The sequence below is a fragment of the Chenopodium album genome, chromosome 19, assembly GCF_948465745.1.
Source record: "Chenopodium album chromosome 19, dcCheAlbu1.1, whole genome shotgun sequence".
NCBI lineage: Eukaryota > Viridiplantae > Streptophyta > Magnoliopsida > Caryophyllales > Amaranthaceae > Chenopodium > Chenopodium album.
Genome location: NC_137852.1, coordinates 5,006,129 through 5,030,585, shown reverse-complemented (window position 1 = coordinate 5,030,585; position 24,457 = coordinate 5,006,129). Strand labels below are relative to the sequence as shown.

At 33.7% G+C, this 24,457-nt stretch overlaps 4 protein-coding genes and 1 pseudogene across 4 annotated transcripts; 4 read left to right on the top strand and 1 right to left on the bottom strand.

Moving 5' to 3' along the window:
* Window positions 1-339: 339 nt before the first annotated feature.
* Window positions 340-6,157, top strand: LOC145593850 (LEAF RUST 10 DISEASE-RESISTANCE LOCUS RECEPTOR-LIKE PROTEIN KINASE-like 2.7; annotated as a pseudogene).
* A 1,389-nt stretch (window positions 6,158-7,546) lies between these two features.
* Window positions 7,547-8,534, top strand: LOC145593849 (LEAF RUST 10 DISEASE-RESISTANCE LOCUS RECEPTOR-LIKE PROTEIN KINASE-like 2.1). The gene is made up of 2 exons (XM_081650217.1): window positions 7,547-8,285; window positions 8,518-8,534. The coding sequence occupies exons 1-2, from the start codon at window positions 7,547-7,549 to the stop codon at window positions 8,532-8,534; spliced, it is 756 nt and encodes a 251-aa protein (XP_081506343.1).
* An 885-nt stretch (window positions 8,535-9,419) lies between these two features.
* LOC145594460 (LEAF RUST 10 DISEASE-RESISTANCE LOCUS RECEPTOR-LIKE PROTEIN KINASE-like 1.4) lies at window positions 9,420-13,284 on the top strand. The gene is made up of 4 exons (XM_081650767.1): window positions 9,420-10,277; window positions 11,247-11,279; window positions 11,382-11,747; window positions 12,073-13,284. The coding sequence occupies exons 1-4, from the start codon at window positions 9,494-9,496 to the stop codon at window positions 12,978-12,980; spliced, it is 2,091 nt and encodes a 696-aa protein (XP_081506893.1). The 5' UTR covers window positions 9,420-9,493; the 3' UTR covers window positions 12,981-13,284.
* A 1,926-nt stretch (window positions 13,285-15,210) lies between these two features.
* Window positions 15,211-16,074, top strand: LOC145595138 (uncharacterized). The gene has a single exon (XM_081651508.1). It carries the CDS (start codon window positions 15,429-15,431, stop codon window positions 15,936-15,938), a length of 510 nt encoding a protein of 169 aa, XP_081507634.1. The 5' UTR covers window positions 15,211-15,428; the 3' UTR covers window positions 15,939-16,074.
* Window positions 16,075-18,971: 2,897 nt separating this feature from the next.
* Window positions 18,972-21,430, bottom strand: LOC145593848 (uncharacterized). Its single transcript, XM_081650216.1, has 5 exons — window positions 21,322-21,430; window positions 21,112-21,215; window positions 20,878-21,003; window positions 20,458-20,729; window positions 18,972-19,107 (listed from the first exon to the last, which is right to left on the bottom strand). Exons 1-5 carry the CDS (start codon window positions 21,428-21,430, stop codon window positions 18,972-18,974), a joined length of 747 nt encoding a protein of 248 aa, XP_081506342.1.
* Window positions 21,431-24,457: the final 3,027 nt, after the last annotated feature.

Sequence of the window (24,457 nt, the reverse complement as noted above, 5' to 3'; positions counted from 1 at the left end):
TAGGAGGCACAAAATATTACGTGCCACCATTATACTTGATTACTTAAAGTGATACAATTTACCAATTTGAATGTTTTGTTGAAGTTATCTGATTTTTACAATTGTAATTGTGAAGTTTGTTCCCATCTTTTAGCGAATGTATGTGATTGGTAATGTCATTGTGTGTATAAGAATTGTATACAAGTAGATCATTGTGTGTATAAGGTGTATGTGAAAATTTTGAATCTAAATAGTTTCAACAAGCTTCTAAGCAGTACGTGCACAACACACACCCTTACACATGTCGTAAGCCGTGCACGTATACCAATTACCTACGGTTGTATGGTGGAGGCGCTAGTAATGAGGTTCTTTATCTACCTTTTCTAATCTTTAAAGAAAGACTTTGTTTTCTTTAATATTATAATAATGCAATGGAAAGCATGTAAAAGCCATCGATGTGTTTGTATCATTCGGAATAGGATCACCATCCTAACCAGCCATCGATGTGTTTGTATCATTCGGAATAGGATCACCATCCTAACCTGCATTTGTCTAGTCTTCCACATTTTGAATCTGCAAGGTCTTTTAACTATATAGATTAAACCTACTTTTTTAAATGTCAGTGTAAATTATATATATTTCTATGATGTTTGTTTGGTAGCTGGAACTAATAAAGATTCCACTTCACCTAATATATATATTTTCTTGTTACATTTGATATTTCTGCCCATTTATACTGCTGGCTAGTGTTACACACGCAAGACAACAAAAAAATACTGTTCTGGTGCTTGTTGGTCAAAACAATTACCAAATCCATTTTTTCCTTTGAAAAAATTTCCCTCCTTCATAAGTAATTAATGATCAATCATTTATACCTCATTCCTCAGCTTACTTAACCTACCATCTTTCAAACATTTTTTTTCTTCTTCTAATTCTTATGATCCTTTGATATGAAATTCTTGCAGTTGCATGTGTTTATTTCCCAAACAGCATGGTACTTCACATTCTTGGTTATTTTCTGTTTTCCAACCTGTTTTGGCAGTGACCTACGATGGTATGATAACTGTGGTAATTACTTCAGGTGTGGCAATGTCAAAGCTGGGTTTCCCTTCTGGGGAGGCGGCACTAGGCCGAAGGATTGTGGTTACCCGGACTTAGAGCTCAGTTGCGAGAACAATGCTACCACCACTATACAAAGCAAGGGTATGAAATATCATGTCCTGGACATCAATCAAAATACACAGGTTCTGAAGATGGCTAGGGAGGATTTTCTGCAAGGAATTTGCATGCAGAAATTTATAAACACCACGATTGATCCCGAGCTAATTGATTATGCACCTGGATCCCATAATCTTACAGTTCTATACGGGTGCCCCCCTCTTTATACACCCAATCCTAGTCAATTTACTTGCAAAATCTATGGTACTAATGACACTGATGGTTATCCGGTAGAAGGAGCCATCGGTCCAAGTGGGTGTTTTGCTAGCATTGTGGTCCCGGTTGTTGATTCTTCAGCCGCACAAATAGGGAAGTGGAGTCTGAGTCAAATCATTGGGAAAGGGTTTGAAGTAATCTATAAGGTGCAGGGTGAAGATTTATGTCTTGGATGTGAAGCATCAAAGGGTAGATGCGGTTTTGATCTTAGTAAGAATAAGATATCCTGTCTTTGCCTAGATGGAAGTGTTGGAGATACACCTTGCAACAACTCAACGTCTGCTAAATCAGGTATGTTTTCGCACTAAATCAAATGCATTGCAGTGGAATGTGTTTATGTATGTGCATATACTGGCTGTTAATTAAAATCAGACTTCAGTTGCTGCTGGTATAAAGCCCAGTATTTTTGATTCTTAAGTCATTAGATTTACTCCAGGACGTGCTAAGTGCCTAAGTGTATGAGACTAATAATTCAATTTTTGTCCACCCAAAGGCTATATCCCTATGTCCATCGTGTATTCTAATCAGAATACGCAGGTGTTAAAACCTTGTTTTTGACAAAACAACTTCAAAACAACTTGTCTAAGTTCTGGATCCTGGTTTTCTTTTGTTTTTTTCGTTGTTTTACCCATATTCCCTTCCTTGGGATTGGTTGAATCCAGTGAATTAGCATATGTTTTAGTTGAACTACTCATAAGTTTGTCTTTGTCAGCTTAGAAATGTTCTTGTGTTCTAATTTCTCATGGTGGTAGGTATGTGATTCATTTATCTTAACAAACTATGATGTTACTTGTTAGTTTTTTTTTTCTTTGTTTAGTCCAACCTACTTCACCTCATTAAAGTAAAATAATTGTTCTTCCAGCATAAGATATAACTCCTCGGACTCTAGATAGAAGTCATGTATGTAATTGACATCAACTTTTATACTCAATAAGCCTTTTATAGCATATGCTTCCTTTCACGATTAAGTAATGTTTTTCCTAACCGAGAAGCGTGGTTTTCAACAAATTAAAGTCTTCTAGAGAAGAGTAGCCACTTATCAACTTTGTCACCTAGGATCTAAGCTACTATTTTATGAGCATTTTGCTTGTTCTTTTTTTATGCGATGATTTGTCAAGTACCCATACCCATGTTTGAACTATCAAGGACCAGTACCCATGTTGAATTGTCAATATTGAGTAAACTACGCGGTAGTGTTACATATATAACATGGATATTGAGGTAGAATGAAAAGTCTGATGAGTTCAGTAGTATCAAATGAAGAAGGAAAGTTGACCAGTTATGACATGGACACATGATGTGTACAACCAAATTTTCAGTCTCCAGGGTAAAGGGAAAACTAACTTTAAATGAGGCAGGGATAGAAAGTGTGACCAAATTTTAAATCATGATTTGTTCGCCTTGCTCAACGCTTTGGCGCAAAGAGCCTCCCAACTCCTAAGTTTTTGCTAGTTCTTCCAACAGAAACTACAGTAAGATAAATGAAATTTCTTGCAAAAATAATTAAGTCCAACATGTGGAACTGCACTTATTCGAGTTTTTCACTTGGGGAAAAAAAAAAAAAAAAAAAAAAACCTCAACCCCTACACATTAGAAATGAAATGGGCAAAAGAAAATGTGCTTTGACAATACTATTCAACAGAGGTTTAATTTTTCTTAGATTCCAATTAGTTCCTCCCTCATATTTTTGCAAAATTTTCGAAGTTAAAACCAAAATAGTCAGATTTACTGATCTTTCTTCTGGGCAAAAATCATGACTTATATTGAAGTGTGAGTCAATAATCTATTCCTTTCATTTCAAAAAACGAATTCTCATCGTCTAGTTTCTTTCATGAGCTTCATACAGAATGAAGCCCCAGCTTTCCAGATCTCTTTCATTAATTACTCTTAATTTCTTTATACTAGTAATCAGCTCCTTAAAATTCATAAGCTCCTATGATGAGCGTTTCTTAAACTGCAGTAAACCTTTTAACTGTGGTGGCGTAGAAAATTTAAAGTTTCCCTTCTGGGGAGAGAATAGGGCACCATATTGCGGCCTACCTGGATATGAGCTTCAATGCCTTGGCAATGATGTTCCAATCATTACCATCAGATCTCAGAAATATAGATTCTTAAAAGCTGATGCTGAAGCACATAAGCTTACAGTGGCAAGAGATGATGTTTGGGATGATCTTTGTCCTTCATCCCTGGTGAACACCAGCATCAATACCAGCCTCTTCGAGTATCCCTTTAACCCCGGCTATTTGACTCTCTGCTATGACTGCCCTGTTGCATCCATGATAAGTTTGGGCTTTCTAGGACACAGTGTTTGTAACAAAAATGGTTCCTTTACTGATGTGTATTTCAAAGCTGGGGTGTATACTTCTAATATAGGGTGTAGGAGTATGGTAAACATACCAATTCTCAAAACACTACCTCCAGAATTAAAGATTGACAAAGCCTCTGTCCTTAAGGCTTTGCATGATGGTTTTGAATTACAGTGGAAAGTGAACGATGATCAATGCAAGACATGTGTAGAATCAGGTGGTCAGTGTGGGAGTGATCTCCTCGGAAATAAATTCACTTGCTTTTGCCCTGACCAACCTTATGCATCAGAATGTCCTACAACTCCTACCCCATCAGGTATGTTTGAGAGTTCAACTGAACCAAGTTTCAGCAGTTTACTATTAAGATGCGATACAGAGTACTTCATAGTTTTAATAGACTTTGGGAGAGGAATATTTATGGGATTTAGTTGCCGGTTGATTTTATTGGATATGGTGTCAGAACAAAGCTCATTTTATTTTGACAACTAAGATCAAGGCCATCAAGGTTTTAGGAAAAGGGCTAGTAGTATATGTTTTGAAGATCATGCTTATTAATTCTATAGTAATTTGTTTGAAAAAACCAGTCAAAAATACCTTATCACTGAAGTCTATAAGTATCTAATAATTCTGACCTGGTTTAATTGATTTCTTCCCTTTTTCTTATTTTTAAAATGAGTTTGCACATATAATTTATCTTGAAGCCTCTTCTAAGAGTATAATTTACTTGGGAAAAAAAAAAAAAAGAAAGAAAAAAACTTAGTAGCTCCATATGTGGAAGCTAAGCCGGACCCAATCTTGTGGCGTGGCAATAGAGATCTGATTAATTAGCAGTGGAAAGTAGGGACCGCAGTTAGCAACTTAGCATCATAGCAGTTGTGGTGAGTAAGATGCTCAAGTGAGGGTAGGGTTTAACAGGAAGTACATATCTTTGAATTTTACCTTGATGAAACTTGTGAGATAGAATGTTTTGTCAGTTATGTCTAATAACCAGTAGCAAAACTTTAGTTTTTTTTTTTTTTTTACTCAACGTGACTGCTTGTAGGTATATTTTAGTAGCTATCTAAACACAGAACTAAAATATTCCCAGTTGACTGATTTTAAATACCAACTTATAAGAATACAGAGAACACATGGTTTAGCAGCCAGTAGTAGATAGCAACAATACAGAGTCAAAGTTTTGTATTTGGTGTACTAAACAATTAAGTTCATAGTTGGTTAAAAAAATGCACTTTGAATCTATCTAATGCATCTCCCCAAAGAAGAAATTGATTAATTAATTATCTTCCATGGAGAAAACCTCCAAAAACCCTTGCATCACCTATTACCAACGCTTTGTTTAATTTCTAATTCATTTATGATGTTAGACTCGCATATGATGTTCGAAACTTCCTTTAGGTTATACCAAAATTCTTCCTCCTTTCTCCATAATCTCTCTGTTGCTCTCAAAGATGAAGCTGTCTCTTCCATCCTGCTTCTTCTACATTGTCTTCATCTTCACCTTAATCCGACTTCTCAGATTCATTGATGCCAATGGAGTTAAATATGAAGAATGTAAAAGGACAATTGAGTGTGGAAATATCAGCCTAGGCTACCCTTTCTATGATAATCAACATCGCCCTGCATATTGTGGTCATCCTGGCTTTAAGGTCAGTTGCAGTGATGAAAACAATATGCCAGAAATCTCATTGAAAACATCCTCACCTGAGAAATATTACCTTTTACATGTGAGTCTAGATTCACATACTATCTCTGTTGCTCGAGAAGACTATTGGGATGGTTTCTGCCCACCAAACTTGTCCGATACCAGCTTAAACTACAGCCTTTTCAATTACACAACTGCAAATGAAAATGTTACCTTTATTATGAGTGTTCTAATGAATATCCAGCTTCAAGAAATCAGTTCTCTTGTACTAACACAAACAATGGTATGGGTTACTTTATGACTAAAGTTTTGGAGTCTTACCTTGGTCATATCCCACCGGGTTTATGCAGAAGCAATGTATCTGTCCCAGTTTACAATTCTGTTGCTGCAAATATAACCGATATATCAAGCTTACATGTAGCTTTACAGAGTGGTTTTGAGTTAGAGTGGATTGCAGATGATGATTTATGTGATGATTGTCGTAAATCAGGTGGGGTGTGTGGGTATAATACTAAATTGAGTAGATTCACTTGCTATTGCGCTGATGATATTCATAATTTCAGATGTGACGGTATGAGCCCTTTCACTTTTTTTTTTTTTTTTTTTTTTGGGTGATCTTTATATTAGTTCGCCTAAGTAATTTGTTACTACCTTCTTGAGCTGTGATGTTCAGCATTTTTTGCCGTGTGTGTATGCGCGTGTGAGTTCGTGTCGGGTGTTGTAGTGTAGGACTTGAATTAGTATGGAGTTGCATTGTTCCCTGGTAACTAAACCGGCCACCTGTCTTAGTTCTAGATGGACACGGTTGGACATGCATGATAGGGAAAATGCTATGTAGTATATTTATTTTTGCTTGCTTAGGTGTTATATCTGAAGAGGGGAAATAGAGAAGATCGTAGGAGTTTACCTAGAAAATGTGCACTGTCGAAGAAACCGACACTTAGATAAGGATTTGTGAGACTTGTTATAAATATCTTAGGTAAACCAGTCAAGACTACAAAAATTTCTTGCCTCACCAAAAAGAATTTTTGTTCATAAACCGCGTTCGACAGGAAGCTTCTCTGTTTCTGTCAAAAAGTAAAATTAAGTTGGTATCTTTTTTTTGACACATAATTAACAAAGTTGGTATCTTGAATTCACTGTGATACTACGTATTCCGTAGTTTACATAATTAACAAACCATTTTTATTACCAAGACCTTAATGAAGAACCGGTCATACATGGGTAACAGTTGAATTTTTGTGTACATCAGGGTCTATAATTTGAGATTTTAATAATCCATATGGAGCCGATCAACAACCGGCCAGCCGACCAGGCCGCACCCATGATAAGCCATCGGTACGGGTCACATTTGTAGAGCACAGACCTGGTAATCTATAATTAATCTTAGGAGGAGCCACGCTGATACAAAAACAAATGAAGCAGAATCAGCTTAAAGTTCAGACCGAAAACCTGCAGCCTAATCTAGTTCAAATAGTCCTTTGAGATCACTTGTTTAGTCTTTTCTAAGTTAAAATGTTTATTGATTACGGAGTACTAAATTACCTACTTCCCTTTTATTTTCAATTTATAGATGTCAATATGTCATATTTGCCAACACACAAGATTGATTACTATTGTTATTTCTAATTAACAATAAATAAATCTATGAAAAAAAATGATTATGAAAATATACAATATATGAGTTGTATCTAGTAAGATCTTACATTAATAATTAATAATAAAGTAAAAATAGAATTTTTGAATAGTGTCAAGAATGGGGGAAATATTATATTAGAGTTAGGAATATGAGAAAATGCATGAAATTCTGCCGTATGCATTAGTGCATGGACCATGGAGTCAAAAGTTTTGAACTGGTACTTCGACAAGTTCAGAATAACAACAAAAATGCCTTCCTAAGTAGATGATGCTTATATTTAATTGTCTGGTACATCGAAATAATTATATAAAATTAAACCTTCAACATTTGCTTACATCACCATAGAATTTCAAGGATATTTCTTTTTTTCCAATTTTCTGACTTCATTTGAGAGGATGCTTTTGTTAACTTGACTTATTTCATTGATTATTCGTTAAGGGCCATCTTTAAGAAATTGTAGTTCTCCTTGAATAAGCTATCAAATAAGGCCAACAAAATTAAACTCTTCTCCTTTTCCCCATTAAACCTTCTCTAAAACTCAGAAAGATGAAGCTCTGTTTTCAATCATCTTTCTTCCTCATGATCATCATCTCCCTCTTGATCCTACTCCACGTGTCTGTCGAGGCTAGCAAATACGATGAATGCAAAAGGGTGGTTCAGTGTGGAGGTTTAAACATAAGCTACCCTTTCTATGGTGAAGATACCCGCCCAGATTACTGTGGCTATCCTGGCTTTAAGCTCAACTGCAGCAGTGAATATGGTGATATCCCAGAGATTTCAGTGACACAGTCATCGGAGAAATACCATCTTCTAAGGATGGATCCAAGCTCACATACTATTGGCGTTGCTCCAAAAGACTTCTGGAATACTCGCTGCCCGGATATTTTGTTCAATACCTCCTTAAACTACAACCTTTACAAGTACGCAGATGAAGTTGCAAATTTTACCTTCTACTATAATTGTCCACGACTTTCAAGCCCTGATTCCAAAAGTTCAGCAATTTCGTATAATTGTCCGAACATAAATAGTAATCTTCCTGGAGTTTTCTTTAACATTGATGATGATTATATCCCACAAACTCCATGCCTAAGCAATATCATTGTCCCATTATTCAATCAATCTGTAGACATTTTGAAAGATTCAGACAGCGTAAGGAATGCCTTTGAAAAAGGCTTCGAATTAGAATGGATAGCTGACAACGCAAAATGTGATAAATGCCGTGAAAGAGGTGGGGAGTGTGGGTATGATTTTAGCCAGAGAAATTCTACTTGCTATTACGATTACGGTATGAATCCTTTCATTTTCATTTAGTTATACTGAATCTTCTGAATAACTTAGATTAAATCTTGATTAGATGGTCTGCTTAATTTACTTGACTCCATGCGCAAAAGCTTTACTATATCTTGCTGATTTGGTCCTCTGATGTAATCAAACTAGCTGTCTTTAAGCTTATCTATGCGTGTGAAATTGCATCTTTCTGATTCTTATTAACTGTTTTCGTTGAGTTTCTATTGTAGGTGACCACAGACTTTAGGATAGGGAGGACCATGCCAATAGTTAATCTGTACGGAAGCTATGTAACTCAGACATGGGTATTTGAGTTTGAGTAAGTGAGTAACATAGCCAGAGAGTACCAAACCCACCCGTTTCCTACCGATCTGTGTGTTGGGCTAGGCTTGAGTCCTGTAGTTATTTAAGTGGGTAGACTTGAGATTTGTAAAGGTAGTAATTTGGGAACACTTAAAGCCTATCTTTTATCTTGTTGGGTTAGTATTGGCTTTTTAAAGTCACAAAATCATTCTAATTTCTAATAATTCATTCAACGGTTCGGAAGTCATTTTACAGGCTTTAAGCAACTTCGTCTGTTCCAATTCCGGGTTGATTAGGGCTGGTCTTGAATTGGCCAACTGTGGTTATTGGTCAGTTGAAACAGGTTTCTTGCTAAAGCTTGAAAGGCTAAAAAAATCCTCTGTTTTGTTTTTATTTTTATTTACACATCCAACGTTTTGATTTTTAAACTCCATATTATTTTTTTTAAACTCCATTTTATTTACATAATCTATTTTGACTGTGATTTTAACATTTCAAGTAAAAAATATCTATACTGTCAAATATTAGGGACTATACCAACTCGCGACAATAATTAAACACATAACAGTGGTCTACGAAGTCAACGAAAACATTTTAGGAACATTGACCAGGCTAAGGATGTTTGGTGAAGAGTGGAGACAAAGGAAAAGTGATGTTATTTTTAAGAAGACAGGTCTATCTTTCCCTCCACTTTAAAATCTTTCGAGTTGAGTTGACTAGAAAGTTCCATTGGCCTTATAGTCTACGTTCAACGGCCATTTAGTCTCTTCACCACCCTTGGCCCTCAACAGTGATATTTTGTGGACAAATATTAGCTGTTCTTTTCAACAACCATCTTTGAAAGAAAAACTTGATCAAACATGGTATTTGATAATCAATCTTTCTTCATTTCTCACTTCTAACATGGAACTTTCTTTTCTCTCTACCTTCTTCCTCGTTCTCTTCATCATCTTTCGCTTATTCCACCTCCAACATTATGCTTATGCTGTTGATGAGAGGTACGAAGACTGCAAAAAGCCCTTTGATTGTGGAACTGTCTCTAACTTAAGTTACCCTTTCTATGATGGTCACAATCACCCTGATTACTGTGGTTATCCCGGGTTTCAGCTTGACTGCAACAGCAGTCCTCCAGATATCTCAGTTACATCGTCAGAGAGGTATTATGTTATTGGGGTGAAACCAGATCAGCCTATTGTTACTGTTGCGAGAAAAGACTACTGGGATGGTTTTTGCCCTGGGAATCTGCATAGTACCAGCATAAACTGCGACCTCTTTAGTTATGTAGACCTGGATGATAATGTCACCATTTACTATGGTTGTCCTGATGTTTCTACCCCAGTAACTAATTCTTTTATGTGTGCAAACTTAAGTAGTGATGCTCGTAGACCGTTTGGCTACTTTGTTGCCAGCGATTCAGTGTCTTCCCCCTTAGGCAAGAGTATCCCACGGGATGCATGTAACAGAAGCATTAATGTGCCTATTTCCAATTATGAATCGTCTGCTCTGAGGATAGTAGATACTATAAGCTTAATGGCAGCCTTACGCTATGGTTTCGAGTTAGAGTGGAAAGCAGAGAATGAATTGTGTGATAAGTGTCGCAAATCGGGTGGGGAATGTGGGTATAATACTACTATGAGTAGATTTACTTGTTTTTGTCCTGATCAACCTTATGCTTCTAAATGCCCTGGTATGACTCTTATACTTCCTCATGCTGATATTTTTTATCTAACTTATTCAGGTCCAGTTCTCTCCAACTGAATTTTACTTGTCAATTATCCGAACCGGATTTTAAAGACTAAAATTGATTTTTACTTGTTCATAATTGAATGGTATTGAAGAAAACTGGGTTTTACTGCAACTTATGTCTATTAGTTGGAGAAAGTGGGGTTTTGTTTAGTAGTACCCATAATAATCCTTAGCAAGCCAGTGATTTTAGCTATAGGGATGTCTTTAAACAGTTAGCAGCCTTTCAGATGTGGTAATCTTGATATTAAGCAGATTTTCTATACACATGTGAATGTTTGTACCATTCTGAAGTTAAGCAGCCGTGTTCTTATCACAAAATTAAGTACAGAGTATAAATCATACTCTTCTGATGCTTCAATTGTACAAAGCTCTTCTGGCAGCTACATACTGACTTACGTCAGTCTCTGCTCACATCATTTTTTGTTCAACTCCATAAAATATTTGTGTATTCTGCATTTTATAAGTCCTAAACTTCCAGATGAGCATAATGCTAAACAATTTAGTATTTTAATGTAGTTAACTCTGTTATATCTATGATTACTTTGTATTTGCAGCTTACTAATAATGAAATCTTATAATCTTACAATAAGTTGTGAAATGATGTTCATAATACGCAAGGGATGACTTAACATTTGGCGTATGCTTATTATATTCAACCCCTTTTTTTTTTTAATTATTATTATTTTAATGATATACTTCGATTTTTATTTGACTGTATTTGTTGAAAATGCTGTGAGTAGACTACAGAATTCAACTTTTGTTTTGATAACAAATTCAGCTACCCACGCAGCCACGCTTCCTCTCTTATTTCTCCATTTTTTAATTTTTTTTTTCAGAATTTGTGTTTGTTTTAATGTTTTCCTTTTGATCTCTACGCTGACTAGTCTACATTTTGCAATTGTCACTGCAGGTAAGTCTCGCACCAAAACGGCAGTTATAATAGGTATAAATTTGTTGTCCTGAAAAAATATTACTGTATTGCTCATGCACAAGATCATTTCTTTATATCAGTAGTTTTAAGAATTTCTTCTGATTTCATGTTCAGGGGTATCTGTTGGAGGCGCACTTGTTGCTGCTGCTCTATTATGTTGTTCCATCTTTGCTGTTCGAAGGAGAAGGCAATCCCTTGTCCAGGCTCAATTTAAAGATATTGGTCTCGGTAATCCAAGCAATGGCCTTCCTACAACTGCTACAAGCAATGAATATCATTACAGCCAAGGCTACACGACTAGTCCTTCAACCAACCTCTCTCAGAGCATTCCCTCTTATCCTTCCTCAAAGTCAGAATTTGAAAATTCTGCTGACTACCTAGGTGTTAAGGTCTTCGCCTACAATGAACTTGAAGAAGCCACTGAGCATTTCCACGAGTCTCGGGAGCTGGGAGATGGTGGTTTTGGTACTGTCTATTATGGTATGATGAACTCTATTATCCAGATTATTTGTCCCATTTAACTTTTCGTACATTAATACTTGGTGAAATAATAACTACCAGATTAGGAAAATGAAAATTCTCCATGCTCCATACCTTTAGTAACACATCTATGTTTAGTTATCTATTACTGCGTATATCAATTTCCGAGTAATGATAATCTTTTAAGGCAGTTCATTTGAATGGACCAGGAGAGAAAAACACGCCTGTCAATATGAAATGGAGGAAGTTAGGAATATGATTATGGTGCTGGAATAATGATTGATGATTTTATCTAACATCTTTTTCCTTGATTATCTCTCTTCAGGTAAGCTCAATGATGGGCGCTTAGTTGCTGTCAAACGCTTATATGAGAATAGTTGCAGGCATATGGGACAGTTCATGAATGAAATCCAAATTCTAGCGCGCTTAAGGCACAAGAACCTGGTTGCCCTTTATGGATGCACCTCAAGGAGAAGCAGAGAGCTCCTCCTAGTTTATGAATACATCTCCAATGGAACAGTTGCTGATCATCTTCATGGGAAGCTTGCACAGTCCAATGTACTTCGTTGGTCCACACGGCTCAGCATTGCTGTTGAGACAGCAGAGGCCCTGTCTTTCCTCCATGAAAATGAAGTAATACACCGAGATGTGAAGACCACAAATATTCTCTTGGATGACTCCTTCAAGGTGAAGGTGGCTGATTTCGGGTTATCAAGACTTTTTCCAGATAACGTAACTCATGTGTCCACAGCACCACAGGGAACCCCTGGTTATGTTGATCCTGAATATTATCAATGCTATCAGCTCACAGAAAAGAGCGATGTTTACAGCTTTGGAGTTGTTTTAGCAGAGCTAATATCATCAAAAGTTGCAGTAGATATCACACGGCATAGGCATGATATCAATTTGGCCAATATGGCTGTTGACAGAATCCAGAAACACGCATTCAATGAGCTGGTTGATCCGAAACTTTGGTGTGAAAAAGACCACCTTGCACAAAAGATGGTGAAACTAGTAGCAGAAGTGGCTTTTCAGTGTTTGCAACAAGAGAAAGAGGCAAGGCCTTCAATGAAAGAAGTGCTTGAATCGTTGAAAGGAATACAGAAAGAATTGGAGAACTCGCAAAAACAAGTAGTGGTGGATATCCATGAAAACGATGATGTAGGGCTTTTGAAAAATGTACCTCCTCCAGTTTCACCCGAAACTGAGCCAAGTAACAAAAGCATCAGATGAAGAATGACTACTAGTAAGTCCTTTCTTATAGTTATCGACTTTAGCAACAAATGACATTGTGATCATTACTCAAATGCTTGATAAGATATCTATGAGGATGAAAATTGAAAATGCTTTACTTATCCTACTTAGTTGGAGGTTGCTAATGGAGCGTAGTTGACGGGTGCAATGGTGCATAGTTTAGAAATCTGTAAATAGTACTCCATACAAGATGATGTAAGTGCTGCTGTGTGAATCTTAGCATGAATTTTGACTCTATACTCTTGATCTTAACTAATACTTTCTTGTGTTTTTCCTGTAATAACATCTGCATGCGTCTAATGTAAATTCATTAATTTGTTCAGTGATGTACCTCTTTTAAATCGGAAGTAATCACTATAGATGAGCGATATACAAACACACATTATGATACACAAAAGCGGGACAAGAGATATTAATTCATTTCACATTTGACAATCCCCGCGACCCATAGGTGTTTTTTGGTCACCATTAGTTGTTTGAAAAATTACAAGAAAAATAAGCGAAAATCAAATTTCTTACCTTTTCTTAAGATATCACGCTAATCCTATACACAAAATTTCTAATTTGTTGATTAGAGCATACTATTTACTTTATGCTTTTAATTCTTTTAATGGACGTTCTTCTTTTACTCCTTTTTCGGCGCATTGAATATTCAAGAAAGCTTTTTTACTCCCATATTTTGAATGGATGTAAACATTCGTACTGGGAAAATCTTGACCAAAAGCTGCCAAATTATGGTACTCTGTGTATGTGTTGTGTACTTGTGTGCATAACTGCTTACATACAATAGAGGGGTTTCATAGATTTGCGAAATTTTTAGATGGATTATTATTGGTCAAAAAACTCTACAAAAATTACCACAAAGTGATTTATCCTTGTTTGAAAATGGTACGAGTACCACATTTGTTTTTGTTTTTTTCTTTTGTTTTTGTTTTATTTTTACATTTGCTTCTTTGGTATTAGCGTAAACAAGTAAATTTCAAATTCAAATTTTATAAGTTTTTTAAAACTATACAACTTTTTTAATTAAGTTTCAGTTTTCAATTATGGTAAATTTATTCATATCCTAATGGCAATAACTACGGAGTAAGAATTATACCGGATGTGATACATACTTTATAAAACACGAGTTTGAGCGAGTTTTTTTTTTCTATATCCAAGGTAAATAATTCGTGTATTTTTATGCTAAACCTATGAATGATAGGAGAGAAAAAAAAAAAAGCATTTTAATGGTACAATTAACTTACCCTATAAAAGATTTAATGTACAAAAAAAGAGCATTTTGCTCCGTCCAATTTGTAATATTTAGTTATTTACCCTATTAAAGGATCTAATGACCATCATTGTTAAAGAAAAGGGAGAAAAAAATAAATAAATAAATAAATAAATAAATAAAAACCCTTAAAATTAGTTAGTCTCTAGCTCCCACAAACAATTTGGTCATTTCGTCGCTATTACCGAGTAAGCCATGATGACATAAAAACAATTTGGCGCATTACTTTAACTGTTCTTGGATTTAAAGAAATATAGAATTGGATCCGTTATGTTTGGATACAACGTGTGATGGAAATTATCAGATTATATTTTTGGATTGAATTGTGGAAAAGAATCTACAAATTGCCCCAGATTTGTCTAATACGTTGGCTTCTTTCTATTATTGCTATATACCCATTGTCTTTCGTTCTCAGATTAGTATCATTTCTCAACATAAACACGCATGAACAAACAAATTACTCTTTTATTGCAACTTGAGTTTATAAAAAGAAATAAAACCACGATAAACATTAAATAATTAATAAGATTTACAGTCCTACGGAGTACTAAGTATAGTCGATAAATCAACCTATCGATAACCAAAATTATTATCTCCACCTACAATAAAAGTTACATCTACTATTTTAAAATGTCTAAAAAGTTTACACCCGGTCTAAGGTCCTCTTCTCTTTTTTTTTTTTTTTTTTTTTTTTAAAAAAAAGATTAAGATTTAAAATCTCTTTTTTTTAGTGTTAATAATCTCTGCTCTACTCAGCTCAAAAAAGCAGAACTAATCCGACTAGAATTTTATTCCGAGGAGGGACAATAGTCCTGTGTATCAGTGACACAGTGTAATCGCAAGGACATTACACACGTTGATTCAAAGAACGGTTTGAAATGGATCAAACCTCAAAAAAAAAAAGTACTCTTAATAAAAATAAAAAATAAAAATGAAAAGACAAAGCATTTAAGCAAAACTCCCATAATATTCTCCAAATAAAAAGCAAAGCTTCCTAATTCCCCTTTCCCATTTCCCCACTTCCCTCTCTTCCTTCATCTTCTTCTGCCTCACACCAAAGCAATCAATCTCCCCACTTTCTCTCTCCTCTCCTCTCATCAAAAATCCCACCTAATTCAAACCCAATCCCTAATTTCAGGGATAACACGCCTAAAATGGCGACGCTACAGAAATTCAAGTTTCTAGCTACACAGTGCGCAGTCATCGGAAGCCCGACCCGAAGCCCGACAACAAGCCCGGTCATCCACATCCGCCGTCGCAAAACCCTACGAATGCTGCTCGGAGGTCGAGGCAACAGCACCAGCACCAGCGCATTCAACCGCCGATTCATTCATCACAGCAATCGCCGAGTCGACTCGCCGGATCGACCCAAACTCGCCGACCAGAAATCGGCGACTGAGAAGGAGAGTAATCTCGGCGCGAGGCTTAAGCTCAGGGATCTCTTCGTATCTTCTTCTCCTTCGCCGACGAAGGTTCCAGAAGATGAACAGCAGAGATTGTTACCGGCTACCGGAGGTTCCGGTGTCGGCGACGGTGGTTTGGTGGCGGCCCGGAGAGTGGGAGGCGGCGGACTGAGGCCGTTTTCGGCGACGTTGAGGCAGAGATTGTTGATGAGGAGAGCGTGGCGGCCTGTACTGGTCGCTATTCCTGAACAGTCGCCATAAGTTTGTGTTTTTGCTGAATTTTGTACGGATGATAATGATGATGATGATAAATTGATAATGATAAAGATATATTTTTGGGGGAAAAAAAAATATGATGGGAACATATAAATAAATAAAATCGATTTCCTTTTGTTTATTACCATAAATTTACGATTATTATCACAAGTATTAGTATTATTTTTTATAATTATCAATTAGGGATTTGATGATATTCTGGATTTCTGAACGTTTGTTTTCCCTTTGCCCTAGGTACTTAGAATATGGAGTATGAATTTTTTTAATTTTGGGGGGTTGTTTCTATTCGGTTTAAAGTTGTTTTCAATGCGTCATTTGGTTTAGTTTTAGTTCGAGTATAGATTAAAGGTTGCTCTAGTTTTGGTGTAAAAAAAAATCGAGTGTGGATTATATTAGAGCCACAATAATCTTTATCCCTAATTTAAGTTAGTTGAGTGAGGCTGGATTGCATTCGTTCACAACGTTACACGTAGGTCAAACACTATAATTAAGCACAATTTTATCATAAATTGTGTCACTCTTGGTGTAGGGAAATGATTTTGGCACACCTCTATATGAGAGCACATTTTTCTATGTTGTTCTCACATAGGGCCATAGGGGTATGTCAAAATCAATTAAGGATGTGCCATAATTAATTTTCGTTGGTGTATGACGGAGATTAATTATGCTAATTTTGATGATTTTAATTGTTGGTTCATGTTCAAATTACGTTAGCATCAAGATTAACTAAATATGGTAGATGAATAACTAAACAAACGAATGATATATCAATGAACCTTCGTTCTACAAATATTGCAACAGTTTGACTACAACATTCAAGTGAGTTAGAATTTGAAACAAAAATTAGATCTCAAAATTTTGTCTTACTTAGGAAAGATTGAGCTAAAATAATTTGGAAATTTGTTGTTTAATATTTGGCGGAATATAAAATATATTAAAGGGGAGAATAAATAATTAAAAGAGGGTAGGGAAAAAGAAAGAGTGTGGGACCCAATCAGTTAGAGTGAGTGTGAGTGAGTCCAATGTGACTTGCGTTGCAAGTGGCAAAGAACATTAGCGAGCACTTTGATGATAAGGACAATTGATTTGGCCCTAAAGGAGATCAATCCTCCACGGGCCACAATCTCTTTATTTTAAAAAACTAATTTTGGTTTTCAATAATAATTATTTTTTATTTTTAAGCCCTGAAAATTGCAGTACTTTTAACACTTTATTATTTTTTAAAAAAAAAACTGATAATGGTAACTTTCATTATTGTGTGAATTTTTACACTTTCATTTTTTTTTCATATTAAATGTTTATAAAATGAATAATTGTATGAAATTTTAGGATAAATAATGAGTATCAATTTTATTTGTTTACGTATAAAGTATGATACGACTTCAATTTAAAACACATTTACTGGTAATATACGGAGTAACTAATGATGCAGTTTTTGTGAAAACATGGTTTTGTAAAATGTAAGATGTTCTTAGGTAGGTTTTAGCATAAATTTGATTGTTACCTCTAAAGCTACACATCTACTCTCTTAAGTTTTGTTTGTTTCATCTGATTTTTTATAAAATTATACAAGTACTTGTATTTAATTAACTTATGATTTTGTCTAAACATACTCTGTTTGAATTTAATTACTCTGTATTTTTTATTGGCAATTTATTTACTCCATATTTTTTTGAACTTAATTCTTTTATTTTAATCTATTTTGACTAAAATAAGTTAAAATAAATTAAGCAAATAGGATCTAATTAAAGTCGCTCACCCTACTATTAGCCATTAGTCTATTATGACATTTAAGTGTGTCGTATTAACTATGTGACAATTAACCTCTAACATAACAACGAACTACTACAAATAAACAATAACTAAATGCAATAATAACAACACTTTGAGTACGCTATCGTTCTAAAATTTTGATAAAAAATGTGGTTGTTAATCGGCGCGCTTCTTTAAATGTCTTTTCTAAAATAAAGCCATGGAATGTGATGCAAATTATTATTAATTTTCTTGTAATTATAATCCTCATGCTCAATATACAATTGTAGCAACTCTAGTAATCTAAGCAAAGTGAATTAAATAAACCAAACAAGTTAATTAGCTTATTAGGTTAAAATAGAACCATACTTATAACCTTGAGATCATAAGGTTAAATTCTTCGATATACAATGTACAAGTGCTAACACGAGCTTCCGAGGATCCCTTACCCTCAAAGTACAGAGTAATTAAACGAGCCTTTGATAACTTGTGTAGCTTGCTAACATAGTACCATGACAAGTTGGCAATGTGATAGTAAATACAAACACGTGGTGGGTGTGTTGTATAATAACATTAGCCACAAAACTCTTAATTTGCGATTAAGAAACACAATCATTGAGTTAAGGTGTAAAATGACGTTTGTAACAATTACCAAACTGATTGCATGAAATTAATAAACTAATAAAATTGTGCCTAGTGGATTTCTCCATCGCCAATTAAATTAGTAAAGCTTCTATGTTACTCAATTGAAACTAACGAACTCACCAATCTCTATCAAGAATACACTTTAATTTTCTGCTAATCATACAAATTCACTTTTTATAGTGAGAGTTAAAGAGCTAATTTTTAGCTAAAAAATATCTTAATAATTTTCCACTTACTATAAAGTATAAACCCCACAATAGTTTCATGTATCATATAAAGATGCAATGTAATAACATCAAGTAATTATGTAGTGAATTGACTTAGGATCTACTCTAAAACTAGAAAAATTGACATGAATTCAAGCAGAGAAGTATATAAGATAGTTAAAATTACACCAAGTATAAAATTTGGATCGGTTATTAAAACTAAGTTGAATTATATGCTATTTTTGTCTATATATTTTGAGTCATTTTAGGTAATGGTTTAACCATTTCAAAATTTCGGATGAATTATATCTATCATTTTGATGGCTAGCTAGGATCTTTAGCTAAAATTTGGCAATAAGAATTACACATTGGAACAAAATCCAAAACCATTATATGGTTGGTACATACTTGTCTATTACTTCTCTTTTAGTGCTCTTAAATCTTCAATAATATCTTCACAATCTAACTTTGCATGATTAGGCAACTCTTGAATTTCGAGAAAAATTGCAAGTTCATCAAGTTTTTGTTCTTTATTCATCATCCCCAATATTCTGCACAAGGAGAAAAAACAACTCTATGACAAACTTATCACGGAGTATTTTTACAACTTATTGCAACAAAGAGTCACCCCTAAAAATATACCGAGTACATGTACTTCATACGATAAAAGTCACTCCGTTCTTACAACAAATTAGCTATTGTATCATTTTATGTCATCCTCATACAACAATTGCATGCATTAGTTACTTCAAAGACATCAAAGCTATAAACATTGGATCCACAATGACATTATTACCTAAAAATTAAAATGGGCTTTATTTGTTTGGGCAAAGACATAATTTTGCTTTTATCATAATCCAGGGCCCTAAATGTAATTAGATTAATAGGCCCACTATACCAAAAGTATTATTATAGAATATTAAAAAAAGTGGGAAAATACAGTGTATTGATTAAGCTAATGACCAGGGGCCTGCATGGTTGAACATGGACATGACGAAGGTACATCCTGGTACATCATCGAAATATTTCTGACACAAGTCCAATTTAATCAATAATCATACACAAATTTATTCAGGTAGATTAGATTTGTGTCATTTATTAGTATTTTATAGATGCATTATGTTAATTTCTCCGTACGTACGTAATAGTACAGTACTACTTGTGTTAGAGTTCATAATTATTGAAATTATTAAACCTAAAATTCCTGGTTTAAAAAAAAATTAAAAATAAATAAAACTAACCGTTAATAATAAAACAAGCAATTTTAGACAACACAATCAATGATTCAATGGTAAATGCAGAATTTTATAAACCAATCAAACAAGTGATCAAGTGAAATGTATTTCAATCTACTACGAGTACCTAAATATAATTGATTAGTCTTTCAAAAAAAAAAAAAAAAAAAAAAAGTTGATCGAGTGATCAACAAATAACTTTCTTAGGAACAAGTTTACTTTTGAAATTGTAGATAGCCATAGTAGTCATGAAATGTTTTTTTTTTTCCTTCACTCTTTTTATTAATTTTTATTTTAGTCATCTTCAATCCAACCCATATTCATAAACTACTCACGTCAACTATGTACTTTAGGAGAGAATTTTACATAAGACTTTCAACATTCAAAAGGATGCCTTGTATGTATAAACATGATTATTCTAATTGTCTAATACACAAAGGATTAAAAAAAAAAACCTTTGCATGTATAAACATGAACATGAAATTTAATACTCCTATAAACTACCATCATGCTAGCATGAAATCGTTGACTTTTATTGGCTGTCCTAATCAACATTAGCAAAGAATCAAAGATTAAACTTATATCTTAATCAACATTAGCAAAGATTAAAGTGTAAAAGTGTTTAACTATAATTAAGAAAACTGAATGCTTGTAAAGTTAAATTACCCATTAAGTTTGCAAGCTATATTTGACTCCACAAATTGCACTGTGCTTCTTAAGCCCAAACTTCCACAAAGTCTATAATATTTCTGCAAATAATATTTCTGGTACTGATTTTCTGCCAAAAAAAATTCACAATTTTCCATTGACAAAATTTTTGTGACAATTCTCTTATTAAGCCTCATTTGCTTCCAAATCTTTGATTTTTGTGCTTCTTTTCTCTCTTCTTCTGTTGAGTAAAAAATTACTGATCTTTCATGGGTACTTAACCCAAAATTCTGCATTTTTAGAAATAATCGTTACTTCGTATACAACAGATTTAGTCACGTCAAATCACATATCACGTACCCGTCAAAAAAAAAAAAAAAAATCACATATCACGTAAAAAAAATAATAAGAAAAAGAGTGGTAGTTAAGGAAATTTACAAGATAGTCCTTGTTAGTGGGATCATGAATATCCCAGAAAAGATCACAAAGTGCTGAGAATGAAATGATACTGCTATCATATTCTACTTTGACAGCTTCTGTATGACCAGTTCCCCCTTCACTCACCTGTTATAAATCCAAAATTAACTAAATAAAATTGAAGCATACTTTATTAAGTAATCCTGATTAACAATAGATATTAAAAAATTAATTAGTAAATTAATTACTAATTACTTCTTCATATGATGGTTTTCTAAGGCTTCCTCCAAAATAACCAGTGGAAGTTTTGTTAACTCCATTGATGCTCCCAAATGCCGATTCGAGTACCCGAAAACTTCCTGAATTAACCCTTAATTATAAATTATCTATCATTTTATGATCAAAACAGAGTAAAAAAACATAGCAAAAAACAGAGGAAATTAGAGGAAAGAAAGATTATTGTACCTCCAGCAAAGATTGCTGTTTTCAGGAATTGAGATGGGATTTGTTGAGATTGTAATGGTGATTTTTGGAATTCTGGGTAATCACTTATTTGAGGGAGTAATTCATACATTATTATATAATTCCAGTTATTATATTAATTTTTAGAATACTAGTATGATAATTTAGGTAGTATGAAATAATAAAGCTAGAAGATGTGGGAAAAAAGTGTGGATTTATTGTGCATTAGCGTGTTAGATTAGTGTAGATTCAGATGTTTTGGAGTATAAATAGGGTTAGTTTGACCAAAATTTACGAAATTATGATAATTAAATTAAGTTTGTAAGTGAAGCTTCCTTTGATACTCTTTAGCACACAACTTGCAGACCATTGATTCACATCTTTCAGATAGCAGCTAATTACATAGATTGAAATATTATATATAATGATATTACTTCCACATTACATTAGTTTAGTTCCCAAGCCACTAAAAAAACATGGTTTATATAATTTTAATGTCAAAGTTTGTTAATTTTGACTACTAAATATATTGGATTATCAACAAAGTTATAGTATGTAACACCCACTGATATACAAATTGTATCACCATATCAACCATATTAAAGCCTTGTTTAAATTGTACGAAGTATGTACTTATTATTATCACGTGTGTTAACTTTGACTATTAATATATTGGAATATTGGCAAAGCTAAGTAACCACCATCAATATACAATTTGCATCACAATATCAATAGTAAAACCTTGTTTGTATACATTATTATCAAGAGTGTTACGATCCCTCCAAAAAAAAAAAAAAAAGAAAAATCAATAGTGTCATAAGAGGGTTGGATGTAGCTTGCTTGATTTGGATGTGGGAGAAGAAAGGAGGAAGAGTGCGAAAGAGAATTAGGGTATATATGAGAGAAAAGAAACCAAAACTCGTGATATCATGTGAAAACTTTTTTCGTGTCTTTCTCATTCGTAAAGCAAGATATATAGTATAATCTATTCAAAAAAAACAAGAATATATATAAGAGTATTCTAGGTTAAACAAGGAAATACAAACTAATTAATACTCCTTACGAAGTATACAAAAGTCTTCAAAAAAAAAAAAAAAAGAACGAAGTATACAAAAGGTTATTTAGTTAAATAGTACAGTACCATACGTTTATTTGTATAATCTACCAAATTTCGATACTAAATTTGCAATTTGTTGAGGAAGATTCAACTAGATGTTAAATTAATACTCCGTACTTTCCAAACGGTGAAAACTATCACTAAACAAAGAGAGTTGATTTAGACAAGGTAATTAGACGATAATGGTCTAATTAGTGCTAGCATGGAGGTATTTCTTAGTAATTTTTATGCTAAACTTCAACATTTAAAGTATAAATTTCTTGCATCATGATAACGATGAGCCAACCTCCACCCTATATAATTTGCACTTTTTAACATTTCAAAGTTTTTTGGTCCCCTAAAAAGGCCAATAATGCAGGCAAAGTTGCATGGTCGTTGGTCAAACCTCCAAGCTCCAAGGCCAATACCACATTACCTTTGAGTTTGAGTTCCCCTTAATTCTCTGATCTTTATAGGATTGAACATGTTAAAAAAAATAGAAAAATAAATAAGACAGACTTGTTATATATGTAAATTCATCGCGTAAACTTGAGTGTTTAGAGTTTAGGAAAAAAAAAATCACCGACAAATATAAATTAAAATGATTTATTGTGTGTGTATGTTTAATTTATCTTATATATGCATGTTATATAGTGTTCATTTATTTTTACTTTTCGCTCATTTTTTTTTCTTCTTTTACATTTATTCATCATCAAATAGAAAACAAAAATTATCTTCCAAAAACCACTTTATATGGAACTAAAACAGCCTCAAAATAATCATCTTACAAAAGTTAAATGCAACAGGACAAAATTATTATCTGGAGATGATGATTACTCGTATTGATTATAGAGAGCCCCTACTATGCATGTTACTTGCTATCTAATGTTTTTTTCTTTTTTTTTTCTTTTTCTTTAAAAAATTTAATTGAAAAAAAAAAAAAAATCATGCCACAAAAATAAAAAGAGGTTAGAAGATCATACTGTAGATATCAGAGATAATAATTAAAGCCCATAATATGCAGACTGGAAGCCCACAACACCAAATTGTTACCACATGAAATGAGTCATGACTTTGGTCTATTATAAAATGATAAACTTCATTGCATGAATTTTTTTTTTAACTAGAGCTCTTTTGGTCTATTATAAGTGGATCTGTAGAAAAATGATTTTCTTTGTACATATGTGTCATTTTATAAGGGATCTCATTATTAGTTAATGTATGGTGAATTATGATGAATAAGGATACAAAATATTTTAAAGAAAAAAGAGAGTGGAAAATGAGGTTGTTTTTAATTTAATCTTCCAAATATGGATAGACAAGTCCTTATCTTTGTCTAAAATACATTTTGCTAGATGTTAACAATAGGAAAATCTCACTTCAATCATATACTTCCTCCGTTTCTTTTTAGTTGACACGAATCTTTAGTCACGTTTGCCGATGCACAAATCAAACGTTAATATCTTTAGTTACCGATAAGTAAAAATTATAAAAAGTTGATATTTTGAAAATATATACCGTGACGAATCTAACAAGACCTCACATGACTATATTTTTCATTACGTATAAATCACAAAACATGGTCAAAGGGGAGTGTGTGAATAGTGCTAAAGTCAAAACGTGTCAACTAATAAAAAACGGAAGTAGTTTGTAAATAACGTTATCAGATTAAATTCATTAGGAGTTATGCAAATGTTTCTATATAAAATATTGTGATCTTTCACCTTAAAAACCTCAACCCTAATTTTTCCCCCCTTATAATGGGAAGTATGGTTTAGGCATGATATGCCATCCACACAACACACACACAGTCTCATCCTCTTTCCCTTACCCTATCTTTCTTAGGCCTATCACTAACTTCACCACCAGCAAGACAACTATAAATAGCCAAGCATCATCAACAACTCCTTAATCAAATTTCATTACAATCTAAAAATGGTTGTTAGCCTTTATCCAAAACATTATCGTATATAGATGCATAATTAATTATTGATTTAATCAAACATCTTTAGAAATCATCGATTATATCAACGAAATAAACAA